General features: G+C 50.7%; 4 protein-coding genes across 4 annotated transcripts; 3 read left to right on the top strand and 1 right to left on the bottom strand.

Moving 5' to 3' along the window:
- Nucleotides 1-1,420: 1,420 nt before the first annotated feature.
- Nucleotides 1,421-6,642, bottom strand: BP01DRAFT_332587 (ubiquitin-binding serine/threonine protein kinase VPS15). The gene is made up of 3 exons (XM_025573100.1): nt 6,258-6,642; nt 6,076-6,196; nt 1,421-6,022 (listed from the first exon to the last, which is right to left on the bottom strand). Exons 1-3 carry the CDS (start codon nt 6,469-6,471, stop codon nt 1,507-1,509), a joined length of 4,851 nt encoding a protein of 1,616 aa, XP_025435511.1. The 5' UTR covers nt 6,472-6,642; the 3' UTR covers nt 1,421-1,506.
- Nucleotides 6,643-7,727: 1,085 nt separating this feature from the next.
- BP01DRAFT_400975 (uncharacterized protein) lies at nt 7,728-9,635 on the top strand (the record flags this gene model as incomplete). The annotated part of the gene is made up of 5 exons (XM_025578601.1): nt 7,728-7,834; nt 7,896-8,033; nt 8,091-8,648; nt 8,715-8,995; nt 9,131-9,635. The coding sequence occupies 5 exons, from the start codon at nt 7,728-7,730 to the stop codon at nt 9,220-9,222; spliced, it is 1,176 nt and encodes a 391-aa protein (XP_025435510.1). The 3' UTR covers nt 9,223-9,635.
- Nucleotides 9,636-10,223: 588 nt separating this feature from the next.
- Nucleotides 10,224-11,278, top strand: BP01DRAFT_80031 (uncharacterized protein). Its single transcript, XM_025580116.1, has 4 exons — nt 10,224-10,440; nt 10,517-10,551; nt 10,607-10,670; nt 10,743-11,278. The coding sequence occupies exons 1-4, from the start codon at nt 10,381-10,383 to the stop codon at nt 11,190-11,192; spliced, it is 609 nt and encodes a 202-aa protein (XP_025435509.1). The 5' UTR covers nt 10,224-10,380; the 3' UTR covers nt 11,193-11,278.
- A 1,886-nt stretch (nt 11,279-13,164) lies between these two features.
- On the top strand, nt 13,165-14,599 carry BP01DRAFT_79906 (putative C2H2 finger domain protein (Ezf)). Its single transcript, XM_025580114.1, has 3 exons — nt 13,165-14,212; nt 14,261-14,334; nt 14,396-14,599. Exons 1-3 carry the CDS (start codon nt 13,265-13,267, stop codon nt 14,445-14,447), a joined length of 1,074 nt encoding a protein of 357 aa, XP_025435508.1. The 5' UTR covers nt 13,165-13,264; the 3' UTR covers nt 14,448-14,599.
- The last annotated feature ends 21 nt before the right edge of the window (nt 14,600-14,620 follow it).

Raw genomic sequence — 14,620 nt, 5'->3', positions numbered from 1 at the left:
CTATTTTTCCGGCCACGCTCCTGTTCTAGAAGGCCTCAGCGAAGATCCCCTTGCGTGGGGTGGATGCGTGGAGCTCCACCCCAGTCACAAATATACGACCTGCGAATCATAATTACAAGAGGCAAACCTCCTACTGGCATTGCATCGCATCGCATAACCTGAAGTCCACACGCCCATGATCTCCCGAAGAAAACCCCCCTCCCAGCCCCACCAGCTCTGGCTGAGTTCTCGGGATTACTTCTCGCTGGCCAGAGGGGCAAATTGCGACGTAAACCCTAGTTCACATCCCTTTGGACCTTCGTCAGTGTATGTAGGATAGTGTAGGATAGGGTAGGATAGTGTACTTTTGTCCTACATCCTCTGCAGGAAATTGGCGATCTGGGCTGGAATTCATAAGATTGATAATCTTACACTGGACAGTAGTTACCCTACGGTAGACATGATGGGACTAATTTGCCAGAGCGAATGTCTTGCTTGTAACATGATCCAACCAAAAGGGGAGTACGGAGCAGACACTACTAGACAAACAGACATAAGTTAATACACAGTAGGTAGGGCAGATTGACCCTCCTTACACTCACTCACTAACTAACTGGCAACACTTAACTATGGTAACTGACAAAGCTCTCAAGCCTCCAGCTCCGAAGAGGGAAGATACTCAGTAAGGGTACCACCAGTCCACGCACCTCGCTACGGTACAGATCCCTTTCCTCTCTCCCTTCCCAAGACGTGTGCACTCTGCCTGTCGAACTAACTAGCAGCCTCTCGTTTCTCTGGCTTCACGAGAGGTAGCAACATCGCTTCCATACACCGCAAACAACTAACCTTCCTTCCAAGGCTTGTGCTCAACACTTCCCTTCAAAACTGCAAATTCACTTAGTACTAGTCACCACATGCCCAAGGACTCAGCTTGCAAACGTACATTCAACAAAGTACATTCCTCCTCCCCCCCCCCCCTATGGAACCTGATAAATCAGCCCATCGACGGAGATGCCAATGATTAAGTGACCTACTTAGTGTGTTTCAGCACCTAGTCGAATCTCGTCCAATCCTTGTACGTACATCCAAAGTACACAAGTACAGGCCGCCCGGGATCCTACTCTTCGCCTTAATTGGGAAAAAGGACAAGCAGCGATTAGGGCCCTCCTTTGCAGGGCCCCGTTTCAGCACCCCGCTTGGACCGCCCGCGATCCCTAACTTACTTGGGGCCTACATATGTTGACCGTTGGGAGGGGGAAGGGGACCGTGGTCGCAGCCGTTTTTTTTTCATAGGTGCATATGATGGATCGATAGACCTACTGTTGCGGGGTGTCGGATTTTTGAATACGAAATAACCCTCGGACTCGGTGTTTCAGAGATGTGCCCCTAAGTTATCGTGTTGTGTGGCTGATTTTGAAAACGTTTCAACTGCAGGCACTTGCTTGATATGTGATCAATTCTCGGAGAAAGGAAAAAGAAAAAATAAAAGACTAACTACCTTGTTTTGTCGCCGGAAATAGAGATAGTCTACTGAAACACATACACCATCCCTGCCCGATCGACACTCACCACCATCCCATACGGCGCTCGAATCACCGCGACATCCTGTATGAAGTCCAAGTGGCTCTTCAGGAGCTGCTGCTGCTGGAGACTGATTACCGTGCTGCGGGGCAATCGTCCGCTACTGCTGCCCTTCTTGCCGCTGCTGCTGCTGCTGCCACCACCGCCGCCTTTATTACTGCTGCCCGTGGCGCTCGAGGAGGAGGTAGAGCTATTAGGAATGTGCTCCGTAGTTACCAGAAGTGACGGGCCAGGCTGGGAAAGCTCGTACCGGGGTTTCTGCGTTGCGCCACCGTCGGCAGACACGGCATCGAGTCCGCTGACGATCGTTGACAGCTCCGGCCGGGCGAGATCCCAGAAGCGGATCTTGCGGTCGCAGCCCCCCGAGACGATGAATCCGCATCGAGTGCTACTGTCACGGCCGTCGTCTGGACAGTCGTAACCCACAGCAAAAGCACAGATGCCGGCGGGGGCGCTGGATGGAGAGTGTCCCGCGGGGTGGTCGGAGAGCCCCGGGGCCAGCCCTTCCATTGCGAATCGACTGAGCATGCCTTCCGGTCGGTCGCCTTCTACGTGCCAGGCTTCATAGTCCCGTGCGTTCAGGAAGGATGGCCGGGGCCGATTGTCGGCTTGAGTGCCGTTGGGTCCGGAGGCGTTTAGTCCTGGTGAATCGGCTCGGTATACTTCGCGACACCGGGTTTTCTCAATGTCCCAGACGGTAATCTCGTTGCCATGAGCACCACTACCAGAGACACAGACCCAGCGCCCACGGCCCTTGGTCGGGTGAACTTGGAGCCGATGAATGGCGCCTGAGCCGGGAAGACCCCAGGCCTTCAGTCGCACACGGAAGCGCAGATCCCAAAGATCAAGAATGCCATGTGTTGTGCCTATCAAAAGCCAATTGTGCTTGCGATCACAGCAGAACGTGCTTGGTATTCCGTGATGCACGGGGTTTTGGAGAGAATAGACTGGGAGCATGGTCTTCATGTCGAGGGCTAGGATGCGGCATGTGTTAGTCGCAATCAGAAGCGTCGATTGTGTTTCAGGGCGGAAGTGCTCCATCCAGACAGCATACTCGACGGTGCCATCATCAGCCGGGGATAACTGATATTCGCGCACGAGCTGAAGTTTCCCGTAGCGAATGTTCCCATTAGCGTTATGATAGTCGACTTTGACCGCATGGATGCTGCCATCACTTGCCCCAGTTATGAAAGTATGGGTGTTTTCGACAAATGTCAACGACTTCACTTTCGCTTCGGTGGAGTGACGGTATGTTTGACGAGAACGCGGTGTTAGATTCTTCTCGAGGCGGGCCGTATCCCAGATCTTTGCAGTGCCATCATCAGAGGCGGTGACGAAGAAAGCATGGTCTGGAGCGACTACCACACGGTTGATAGGTCCACTGTGCTCCCCAAGACTTGCCACAAGGCCGCCAGTCGGTTTCCACACTTTGTTGGGTTCCTGTCCGCTAGCTTTCATGATTGGCTTTTTGGTATCGACGTCCTTGACGTAGGGCCCAAGGTCGAAGAGGTCAGTGGGGTAGTTCTCCGCGAAAACCGAGTCAAGAAGGCGGAGCACCACTGGGTCGTTACCAGCGTAGGAGTGATTGGCATGATACTGCTGTGGACTGTGTAGGGCTGTCCTGACAGGGAGCGTGGGCGAAGCGACTGATTGTTCGTCTTCGCGCTGCGAAGGAAGGTCGACCTTACCAAAAGCGTTCGCAGGACTGGTGCCTGTTTCAGCATACGCCTTTGCAAAGTCCTTCCGATTGAGCAAACTCATGGCGCTCGACTTCCTTTGTACTCCGCTGACAAGTCTTTTGATAGTGGGATTCTCCGCATCAGTGGGCGTTGGCGAGCTGTCTTGCTCCGGACTTTCAAGACCCTCCGATACTCTGCGTTCGGCATCAGAACTAGGTGATGAGGAAGGTCCAGCAGCCCCTGGAGAGGACGCAATTGGCGAGGGAGTAGGGGAGTTCTCAGATCTGATATTGTTAATAGCAATCGGGCGAGGTATAGTCAAGTGGTCAGTTAATTGGCTTCTCGAACGAAGATGTTTCCGGCGAGACTCAGGCCTATTGTCAATGGACGTGGAGGCATCGAGCAACGCATCGGTGATTGTGTGTGGCCTTCGGTCTTCTGCTTTAGCATTCTCTGCGGTCCCAAGGGAGCTTGTGTGAGATCGGGTATTCTGCGTTTTGTCAAAGAATACGGTTTGTGGCGTGACTCCGTATTGAGTCAAGGTTACGACACTATTCAGAGGCGATGTGCCCGTGTCACTGTCCTTCGATTGGCGAGCGATGACTCTCCAAATAAACTCCTTGAGGGCGAGGAATTTCATCTCATCTTCTTGCCCCATTCCAATGTTCCTCAGCCGAGCGAGCCATTGTTCATCCTCTTCATTTCTTGGTTGCGCACTCATGGACAGTCTCGAGCTCTTTTGAGCCCATCTCGGAAAGGTACTATCAGCCCCGCCAAGTGCAAAGCTCGCTTCTCGAGCCGTCGCCTTCCAGAAAAGGCCCTTGTCCACATTCGATGCCCAAACGAATGCGAGTTCATACACATTCCTTGAAAGTGGTCGCTTGAGAGCGTCAAGTAGTTCACACTCCGTAAAACCGACAATCTTGACTTTCAGAAACGGCTGAACAAGCGGCGTCAGGATAGAGTATTTGTCTGCCAGGGACAAGAACTTGGTTGACGCGACAATGAATTGGACAGCCGCCTCGCGAATCCAGGCATTCGGGTGCACCAGAAAGCGAACTACAATATGAATCAACTCCCAGGTAGTCGAGCGTTGGAAGAGCCCGAGACCAGCCATCGCTGCCAACGACCTCAGTACTCTTTCAACCACGAACTCTTCAGGATCAGTCATCGACTGTACCATTAAAGGCAAGATGTACTGCTCTAGGCTGGTAGTACCGACATAAGCTGCAACGCCGATCACTGCCTCAAAGAAGGCACACTTCAAGATCCAATCCCTATCGTTGAGATAGGTATTCAAATGACTCAAAATCACCTCATTAGTCTTGAGGTTGCCGAAAAATACGCAAAGCTCCGACACGGAACCCAAGAAGGCACGACGGACTGAAGCATCGCTATCAGTCAAGAGGGCTTTTGTATGTGCCTCGAAGTACTCCAGCAGGTCAAGCTTCGCAACGTCGTAAAGATTATGGTAGGTCGCATCTTCTGTCCACCTGGGCTCTGAACCGACTGGTATCAGGGTCGGAAGCCGCGTGTCAGAGCGCAAGGCCTGAATCATGTCCAAAAACCTCAGCGATGAGTGTGCAAGCGAGGCAATGCACGATGCGTATGCTGCTCGAACCAGTCGACTCGGGTTGGAATTGGTACTAGGCACAAAAGGTTGCAACCTCGGGAAGATATACTCCGAGAATAAATAGGCATTGACGGGGGAAACAACCTGAACCATCTCCAACAGTTGAGCGAGAGCACGGATGGCAGCTACCTTGACCGTGTCTGTACGATCATTGAGAAGTACCATGATATAAGGAAGAATACGGTCCAACTTGGCTTCATCCGACAGTCTTTCGGCGAAAGCAAGCAGAATGTCGCAGGCCTTAATTCTGGCAGATGATTTGGACGTATTACGCAAGTTGGAGACAACAAGGGCCAAGAAAATAAGCGCCCCATCATCTCCTTGTGGCTGCGACTTGGTCGTCGTAGGACTGTAGTGCGGAAGGTCTAGTTCCACAGGAAAAGTATCGCCCGTAAGCTTGGGGCGACTGCGACTAGACCGATCTTGAGTGGCTGCTGGTGAGGCACCAAGAAAGTAAGATATCTTGTCGAAATCAAGGTAAACTCTTTCGATGCGGTCATCGGCCTCTCCTCGAGTGGCAGAGCCTGCTTCGATTTGTGCCCTACCCGACGATAGGTCTGTCATAAGAGACATATATTGATGTAGGAAGCTGTAGAAGTATTCTGGAAAGGCCTTGTTTTTCCAGAAGTTCAGGTACTCTTCCGCAGAATATCTAGACTCGGGTTCAAGCTGGATCATGTGAAGAATCAAAGCACGAATTTCTGGATCCTCTATTTTGATCAGCTGGCTATGTTCCGGGCTATATTCGCCTTTGCGATACTTGTAGATCTGACTCAAAGTGAAGATGGGAGCTTCTAGGAAGAGTTCGGCGATGACGCAACCAGCACTGAAGATGTCCATAGCCCAGTTGACGTGTCTGCTTCCAGGTTCTTCACCAGCCTCAAGGAACCGTTCAGGTGCCAAATAGCAGGTCCGACGGCCTGAAGTATCGAAATAGAAAGAAAAATCCGCCGGATTATCCTCTGGGAGAAATGTGGGCTTGAATGAGGAGGAAAAATCAGAAAGATAGAGCCAGTTCCAGGACGTTACTAGAACGTTTTCTGTCTTGATATCGCCATGGAAAACGTCAAGAGAATGACAATCTCTCAGTGCACAGAGCAGCTGAAAGGCGATCCACTTCTTTTCGATCTCCTCGGGAAACGGGCGCGTACTGTGGCTCATGATTAAAAACATGCCATCGTGGCAGGCTTTCAACAGACGTACCTCATACGGTCATAGAGAGAGCTATGGATGTATTGGCGCACGAGATAACCACCGGTACTAGTCTCGAGTATCCTCTGGTAACTCAGAGCATTGGGTACATCTGCCAACAGCTTGCGCTCCCCTACCGTCGGTGTTAGAGCCACAGCGCATGCGCACAAGCTGATCATGACCATCAAACTCACGAAGAATAGCCTTGATGTATAGCTCCAGTTTCATACTGGGATAAGGCTTCATTATTACCTTTACGAAGACGAGACCATTTTGTTGTCTGGCTCGGATACTTTTCATAAACCTGCCACCACCCATAGACTTCTCATACGCCAAGTCTGATAACTCGGGAACATCGATCCCAGCCGAACCCGCGGACAGGGTGGTGAGAGAATAGCCTTGGCCCATGGTGTTGATGCGCCTTCATCTCCCAGATATGGCAAAACGATCTTCCGACCTTCACATCAAGGATTATGATGGGATTCCAGAGCAGTATGGCAAAAAAAAAGAAGCTTGACGGGATTCACTGGGGCTGAGATAAGATTAGATTAGCCAGGTCAAAAAGGACGATGGCAGTGGATGGGACTCGGTCATGGAGAGTAACATGAAGCCGCGCCCGACACGGTTAAATCAGTGCAGGTCACATGGGTAGAAAAGGCGGTCAAGCGGCTTTCCTTCGGCTTCACTGCAGTAGTTACTCTACATCATTACCAACTACCAGTACTGTCATAACTACTAGTTATGTACAAATCTCATTTATCCATCTTTAGATATGGTGCTTGTTTCGATGGATCAAGTGTTGTTCAATCGAAATTGTTTTCATTCTTAAACTGCTCACAGCTAGAACCCAATCATGTTATCTCCACTTTGTGCTGGTCGCGGTGTTAAGATCCACACTACTACTCGACGTTGCGGCGGGAAAACGAAGATCAATCAGCAGGATTTCCATATCTCTTATGGTCTCGATGAATAACTACAAGTCACCAACTCATAAATACTTTCATCATTGGGCGCGAATGGCATGTGGCTGCAATGATGGCGTCCCGCAGAGCTTGTTTCGCCGGCGGATTCATGGCACCGAGAGAGCCAATCATGCCGCCTTGGTTGAGACTCTCGCCATCCTCTCGGGAACACCTCAGAAACACTTAACACTATTTAGAATAGTCACTTTCAGCTGCTCAGAAAAAAACTCTGGCATATATCTCTATAGACAAATGACCCATTAATCTGACTGAAGACTTCTTTCCCACTAGAAAATTCCCCAATAGTCCTTCGTTACCTCTGCATCCGTGCCAGAACCAGTACCTCCTTCAGATCCAGTACTATCAGGTCTGAGTCCCCTGGCTAAGACTGACGTGCATCCCTGAAGAGTCGTTCACCGACAAATCATTCGCGGATCCCTTCGAGAAAATTAGCACACTCAGTAAAGGGGAACCCGGGCTTATTGATATGTACACAAAATCAAGCTGAGTTACCCAGGTTGACTTTGGGCTCTCTCTACGGTATCTCTCATCTCCTTTCTCTAGAGACGTGTTCAGCTATTGTTGTGGTGTTGTTTCCCGCCCTTAAGCATTTACAACAGCGGCATTTACTGACCCCGTGCCCAGGTACAACGGTCACTGTGGCCACAAATTTGATTCATTCAATCAATGCCTTCTCTGAGAATGGAGTCTTCCATGGCGTCACTTCCGCCCGCCGATCAGGAATATATTGAGGTTCCCATTATCGATGACAATGAGCCCCTCATCGATGTTGTGCGCAAACTGCAAAAGTAATTTCTGGTCCAGACGATCTAGGGCGGCTATTTACGCTGACTGGTTGTTGTCACTTAGTTATATGATACAGGCGATTTCGGAAGTCTCATATTCATTCGAGGAATTAAGATTCTCGCCCTGTGGACAAAAGCTTAGGTTACTGCTACACTCCTTGGCAGAGAACTCACACAACCCATGCATTATCTCTGCATTGATGTAAGTATTTACTTCGATGCATGTAGCTGCAGGCATCTCCGAGCTGACCCGCTGCAGGATTCTAAAGTGGGAATTCAAGAATGCAGCCGAGAATGACTGGGGTCTAAACGAGGGTCGCGGTTATGCATGCGAGTACGTAGCCTGGCAGTTTCTCTGTCACATGAACCAGCGCGAGACAATTGAATACCTGTTGGAGGAACTACCTAGCCCAGTTCTCAAGCCCGTCATCCTCACGCAAGCGGAGAGAGATGCATCAGGTATCGCATCGGCAGACGTCGAGCGAACGTTCCCGCGAGACGGCGAGAGAACACCCCTACTGATGAGCTCAACTTCCTCACTGTACCGATTCTTCGGCCCCAAAAATCGCGCAGGGAGTACTTCAGACATAGCCAATTCTGGAAGTAACGTTTCCTATGCAGACGCGTATGAGCTTGGGAAGTATTCCATGTTCTTTGGCCTGAGCGCGCTGGAAATAGCGGCCATCGCAGAAGCGAAGAAGTTCCTCAGTCAGAAAGTCGTTCAGAAGGTCATCGATAACATTTGGAACGGGGAGATTGTTTTCTGGGACTCGCTCAGTGTTCATTCCACCAAGAAACCACAGTTTTTCAACAAGCGGTAGGGCCCCATACAACTGATCCGAAAAGCACCTCGCAGGTCACTAAAAAGAGACGAATTGTACAGGACGGCGGATCCGTACTCCCGATTGAGGGTTCCAGTTTACCGCAAGGCTTTTGAGGCTGCATTCTTCGTCTCTTTCCTTTTCCTTTACTATGCTGTTTTGGTAGAGAGGAAGTCCACCGGAATAGGCATCTTCGAGACATTGATGTACATTTGGATCGCTGCTTTTGCCTATGACGAATTCAGCGGCATGACTGATGCGGGGATGGTCTTCTACCAGCTGGACTTCTGGAGTGTTTGGAACATGGCCATTATTGGCACCGGTCTTGCCTTCGTCACCATAAGTGAGTCATGGATGTAGACCTTGAATCTGCCTTGTCGCAGTCTCCTATCGTTTTCAGCTGAGCGCAGTCTCCGTGCAACTAGGTTCCTGACTGGGGCACTCGCATATTCTCTGTTAACTAACGAAACATCAATAGGGGTGATCGGTCTTGGAAAGAAGAGTGATTACATCACCGACCTCTCTTTCGATATCCTGTCTTTAGAGGCTTTGTTTCTGGTTCCTCGGTGAGTCCGGAAGTCCCTGCGCCAGCATGGTGATATGTGTTTCAGCTGCTTCTGACACTCGGGCTGAACAGGATCTGCTCCCTGGTGAGCTTAAATTCCTATTTTGGGAGTCTGGTAGGCGATCCCTGCGGATCATGCACGCTTTCTCGGAGTATGGGCTAACACAGCCATGCATAGATCCCAGTTCTCAAGGAGATGGTGCAGTTACCCGGCCGCCCCGTAGTTGCAAGTGGCAAGGAAGCTGATAGAAGTCGTCTAGACCAAAGCGTTCTTTCGATTTGTTCCTGTGATTGTAGTGTTGTATCTAGGTGGGTAGCCCTAAACGACGCAGACGCATTCGAGAACGCCTAATGCCAATGCAATGGGGGTGTTCCTGCAGGGTTCTTGACTACATTCACCATGCTCGCCCGTGACCGCCTCTCTCTCAGGCAGATGTCGTGGATTTTGGTGAAGGTGTTCTTTGGGTATGTCGGTGAAAATCTCTACCCGCCAACCTTCTCTCTAGCTAACAGAGTGACGCAGATCGAATGTCCTAGGCTTCGTGGGTTATTCCCTTGTCTCTTGGTGCTCAAGATTTCTGCAAGACTGACGGTGGCTGAAATGATTGGAAATAGGACATCGCTCACGATGTAAGTCTCATGCACTAGGAGGACACCATGCAGTTTTGATTGGAAGATGCTCAGGATCTTCGGGATCGATTGGCTCTGGTGTTAAGTTTTCCTAACGCGCTAATTCTTAGATTTCCCCGATCTTCGGCTACGGTTTGATGTGTGTTGTTCCCTTCTTACTTCGTACTACATACTGCGCCACAGATGCCATGAGACGTACCGGTCGCATACGCCTGTGATCACGTTTGGCGATTCCCCTGTCGATTTCCCCTGTTTGTCCTTGATTTCGAGCCCACTTCCTCCCTGCCCAGATGGCGTCAGAAGGTGGCGATGCCAGCATCATACCTCATAGGGTCTTGTGCTATACTCTATCCTTTCAAGGCCCGTTGATAGACGCCGGTTCCGCCGGGCCGCCAATCGGACGCCGTTGGAGCATGTCAAGCCTCGCAGTTGCATTTCGGCTTAGATGCGAACAATTACGCACACTATCACCTCGATTCTAGTTCAAGAAGCATGGCTGACGGGCACTGATATGCAGGTTAATTTTCGTCTCCATGACCAATTTGTTATTGCTCTCGTCGTTGGTCAGCCTTATGAGCATGAGTCTAGAAGGGGTATGTTCGTTACGTCCGATGGCTGCTTCGCGCACTTCTTGATTTGTCCAACGGCTAATCTATTCTTTCCAACCAGGTCATGGCTCATGCTCGAGAAGAGTACCTCTTTCAGTGAGCATTCTGTTCTTGTATTACGCAGCCAGACAATACCTTACGCTCGAAATAGACTGTCGATCTACGTTTTGGAAAGCAGCAATTCGCGAAGGTTGACTTACTTCATGCCTCCTCTAGTCAGTCCTTCGCAGCAACTTGAACTTGTACCATAGAACGAGCCGCTAACAGTAGCATTGGTCACGCTATAGAACCTCATTCCTCTTCTCTGTATCCGGCCATTGAGGCTCTTTCTACCTGCGGAGCATATTCGCCGTGTCCGCATTGTGTTGCTCCGCGCAACTCATCTTCCCTTCGTTGCGCTGATCTGGGCCTATGAATCTAGCCGCCGCTATGTTTCGCGGCAAAATAGTCAATTTCCACCAACGGCCTCTACAGGAGGGGCCAGTCGCCCGAGCTCGTCTTTCCAAGCGGGCCTTGCTCTCTCCACGCACCATGCCCCGCTGCAAAGCTCCGCATTGGAGGGACGGCCCTCTAGACCTAGAAGGTCCAAAGAGGGATCTAGCTCGGAGATGCACGGGTCAATCTCAGGCCCGGCTGCACCCATTGACGGTCCGGATATGATTGATGAAATCGAGAGACTGCGAGTTCAAGTGGAACGAGTTGCTACAACAGTATCATTCCTTTATCGAGCTCATTGATGGATACTAAGTTGTCCTTCTTTTCGGCCGACGGGGGAGGGGGCTAGACTAGGGTTCGGAGATGGTCGGGCTGTCGCCTGTTAGGCACACGCACTCGCCGCAGGGCCAGTTCCAGAACCTAAGTTTTAGCGTGAGCACCGGCCAGCGACCGACTGGGTAGTGGATAACGCTCTTAGAATCCGAAGCCTTCATTGTCAATGTTCTCTTTTGACTCGCATCTCTGGGTCCGAGTAATGAGAGTCATTCTTACACAGTACGGTATGATTGTACATGGTTGAATTGTTTCTTTTGGTTCTTCTGAGCAATCAAGACGGCTAGTTGTGCCACTTCTATGTCGGATGCACTGCATTCTCTTCTTGCTTCTTTCTTCGCCTCGCTTTTTTTAAATGCGGCGCTGGTTCATGCTTAGAATCCTATGTTTTGTGCTGGTGGCATGATGCAATAAGTACTTCGAGACTTCTGGAAGCCTTCTATACTTTGACAGTACTGTAAATAATACAGTCGAGGCGCCGTAGACGTGTATGATTGAGGCAAATACAGACAGACATTATTCCTGTAGAAAGTTACAGTAAGCGCAATGAGCGAGGCACTGCAGCAAATTGCAATGGGACCATGCCATGTTTTCCAAATTCCAAGGTTGGAAGGTCGCCCAGGGTTAGGGCCGAATGCCCCTCATTGCCCCCCGGGCCTGGTCCATACACCCCCAAACCTGTACCCGTACGGGTCACGGGGGTTAATTTACTTTCCCCCCCTTCTTTCTGCCCTCCACCTTCCGCTGACCTCAACTCACCCTTCCCTTCTCTTCTTCACCATCAATCAAGATAAGCCAGCCAGCCAGCCTTTGACATGCATTTTTCACCACAACCACATCTGCGACAAAAATCAGAGTACTGTCACCAATATCATCACCCTCTGTGACAGTGACTCGGGAGTATTCATTCCTGTCCTCTCGTTTCCCCAGCCATGGGGGCAGTGTTTGTCCATCATACCTGGCGACACGCACTGTTGCTTTGCCAAGCAAGTTACCAGACTGTCGGGACCAGCTATTCCTCTTTGAACCACAGCGAGAAGACTGAAAATTAACCAGACGGAAAGGAGAAAAAAAGAAAATCGCGCCCGACAAGTGCTGCCATTGGGGAAGCCAGCGGTCCCATTCAATAATTATGATGCAGGCGCTGCTGATGCTGGTTGTCCTCCAGCAGCGCTGGGTTCAACAGGCAATCCTGTCTCTGTCCCCCTCCCCTGCACTCCCCCCCTCTATCGACTGGGGTTAATTCCGTTTCCCTTGTTTTTCCCCTCCTCTTGTTCAAGCGCCCGCTGGCTGTCCTTCCCCTCTATCCGCTGTCAAATGCGTCTGAGGTGCTCTTTGCAGGAAAGCTCCAGAAACGTCCGGACGGTGTTGTCCGATGTCAATCGCATCATGCATCACTTTCCCCCCACCCCCTCCTTCGAGAAGAAAAAAAAAAAAAAAACAAGGGTAAAAAACCTTTGCCCAGAATGACAGAACGATTGACAATTTGGCCTGATCACACTCTGCCGGCGCTAAATTATCGTGCATGATATCTAATTGTCGCGCCTATCTGGATATTGCAGACCAAAGGCTGCAGTCCACTTGGTTCGGCCCTACCCAGCTAGGCCTTGCGCACCCCCTTCGCGTCAGTCCCTCCTCGCCCATGCAGCAACATCCGTTCAAGTCTGCCTTGCCTGATGAGGCGTCGGTCTTCTTCTTGTTCTACCTCACCCTTCTGTGCCCCATGCGGCGGATGCTGTACTCCAACCGCCATATGACATTTCATTGTCACTACTTTCAGCCGCTGTTGGTGGTGCGCCACTATTTCTATCGCAGCAGCATTACTATCGAGTCATCCTGAACCCCAAAAGAAGATCTTTTATATAATATCCTCGCACCCACGGCTCTGTTAACGGTTCTGTCATTTTTCAGTTGGCGTTCAATCAGCTTTGGCTTCAACCAGAGATTAACAAGGTCGATATCCTTTCCACGTTAACTCACAAACTTTCTACCCGTATCATCTATTCTTCGCTACGTTCTTGAACATCCCTTTCCATCAATTATGAACTTCACTCCCGAATCATACCCATCACCTCCTCCCGTCACTGGCTCAGAATCAGATGGCCACACATTGTTGGGTGCCACTTCATCATATGCGCCCTCGATGTATGCGACGTCTGTCGACTTGCAAAGTGCTCAACAGCTGGTTGGCTTAGGCATATCGCACATCGGAGTGGAAAGCTGTGCGTCTGAGACAGAACCGTATCCGCGTCCAGCACTTCCTGCCCTGTCAACCTACGCCTGGTCGAACACTTTTATCCAGCCCGAAAACTTCCTGCAACCTTCACAAGATTACAGTTTCCTCACTCCGCCTACCCTCTATGAGCCACTTGGCGGTCTTATAGAGGCCGCTACCTCCCCCTCCAGCTTCTACGGTTCACATACTTTCAGTACATCGCCGAGCTATGGCTCAAGTATAGAAAGCGAAGGTCGCCACGATACAGGACTGGAAGAGGGCTCAAATACATGGCCTCGCACTCCAACTTCTGAGAGTGCGAACGTGCCTGTAGACTATATCTTGGACGGGGAATTGGGCAAGTTGCGGGGACCATCAATGTACGAGAATCTGGCGCAAGATTCAGCTTCTGCACTTTCGCAAATGCCACCTGTGCCAATTAGTGACGCAGGCTATGGGTTTCCATGGTCTCAAATCGATAATAATGGCGGCACGTCCGGGCTCACACCCGACCAAGCAACCGTACTCGGGTCGATTCCCTCGGAAGTAATCTCAAGATGGATTGAGGAGGTGGTTGACTCTCCCGCTGGAGAGTTGAAGATACCGTCTGCGAGTGGCCTGCAGTGCAGTGTGTGTGGGTTTCGCTTCACTCGACGCTCTAATTGCAGGGAGCACGAAAAGAGGCACAACCCTCAGTTGAGAAAGTCCTTTCCTTGTGCGCTTTGTGGAAAGGCATATGGGCGAAATACCGACCTTCGAAGACATGTGCAGAGCGTAAGTGACATTGCTTGGTCTGCGATGTTCGGTTACTGACCGTCGCAGACTCATCTTCAGGAGCGTAAATTCTGCTGTGAGCAGTGCGGTCAGACTTACAGCCGGCAGGATACTCTCAATAGGTGTGTTGATGGTTCTTCTTTGCAAGTCATTCGACATACTCTGATTCTAACGCTGTGCTAGGCACAAGACGGATGGATGCCCTCGAAAGGCTCGAAAGTGTAACCGTTCGTAAAGGGGGTCAAGGCTTGCCAGCTTGTGCAGCATCGTGTCTGTTCTCCAGCGAGTAGGACATTGCCCGAAAGGAGCCGGCATCGGTCTATCTGGAGCATGGAGGAAGACCAACGGAACCGCCGCACACATCTGGGAAATCAGTCCAGTTCTGCGTTGATCGCAAGCATAATGGTC

This window comes from Aspergillus saccharolyticus (genome assembly GCF_003184585.1).
Source record: "Aspergillus saccharolyticus JOP 1030-1 unplaced genomic scaffold BP01scaffold_2, whole genome shotgun sequence".
In the NCBI taxonomy this organism is placed as follows: Eukaryota; Fungi; Ascomycota; class Eurotiomycetes; order Eurotiales; family Aspergillaceae; genus Aspergillus; species Aspergillus saccharolyticus.
This window is presented reverse-complemented; position numbering and strand designations above follow the sequence as displayed.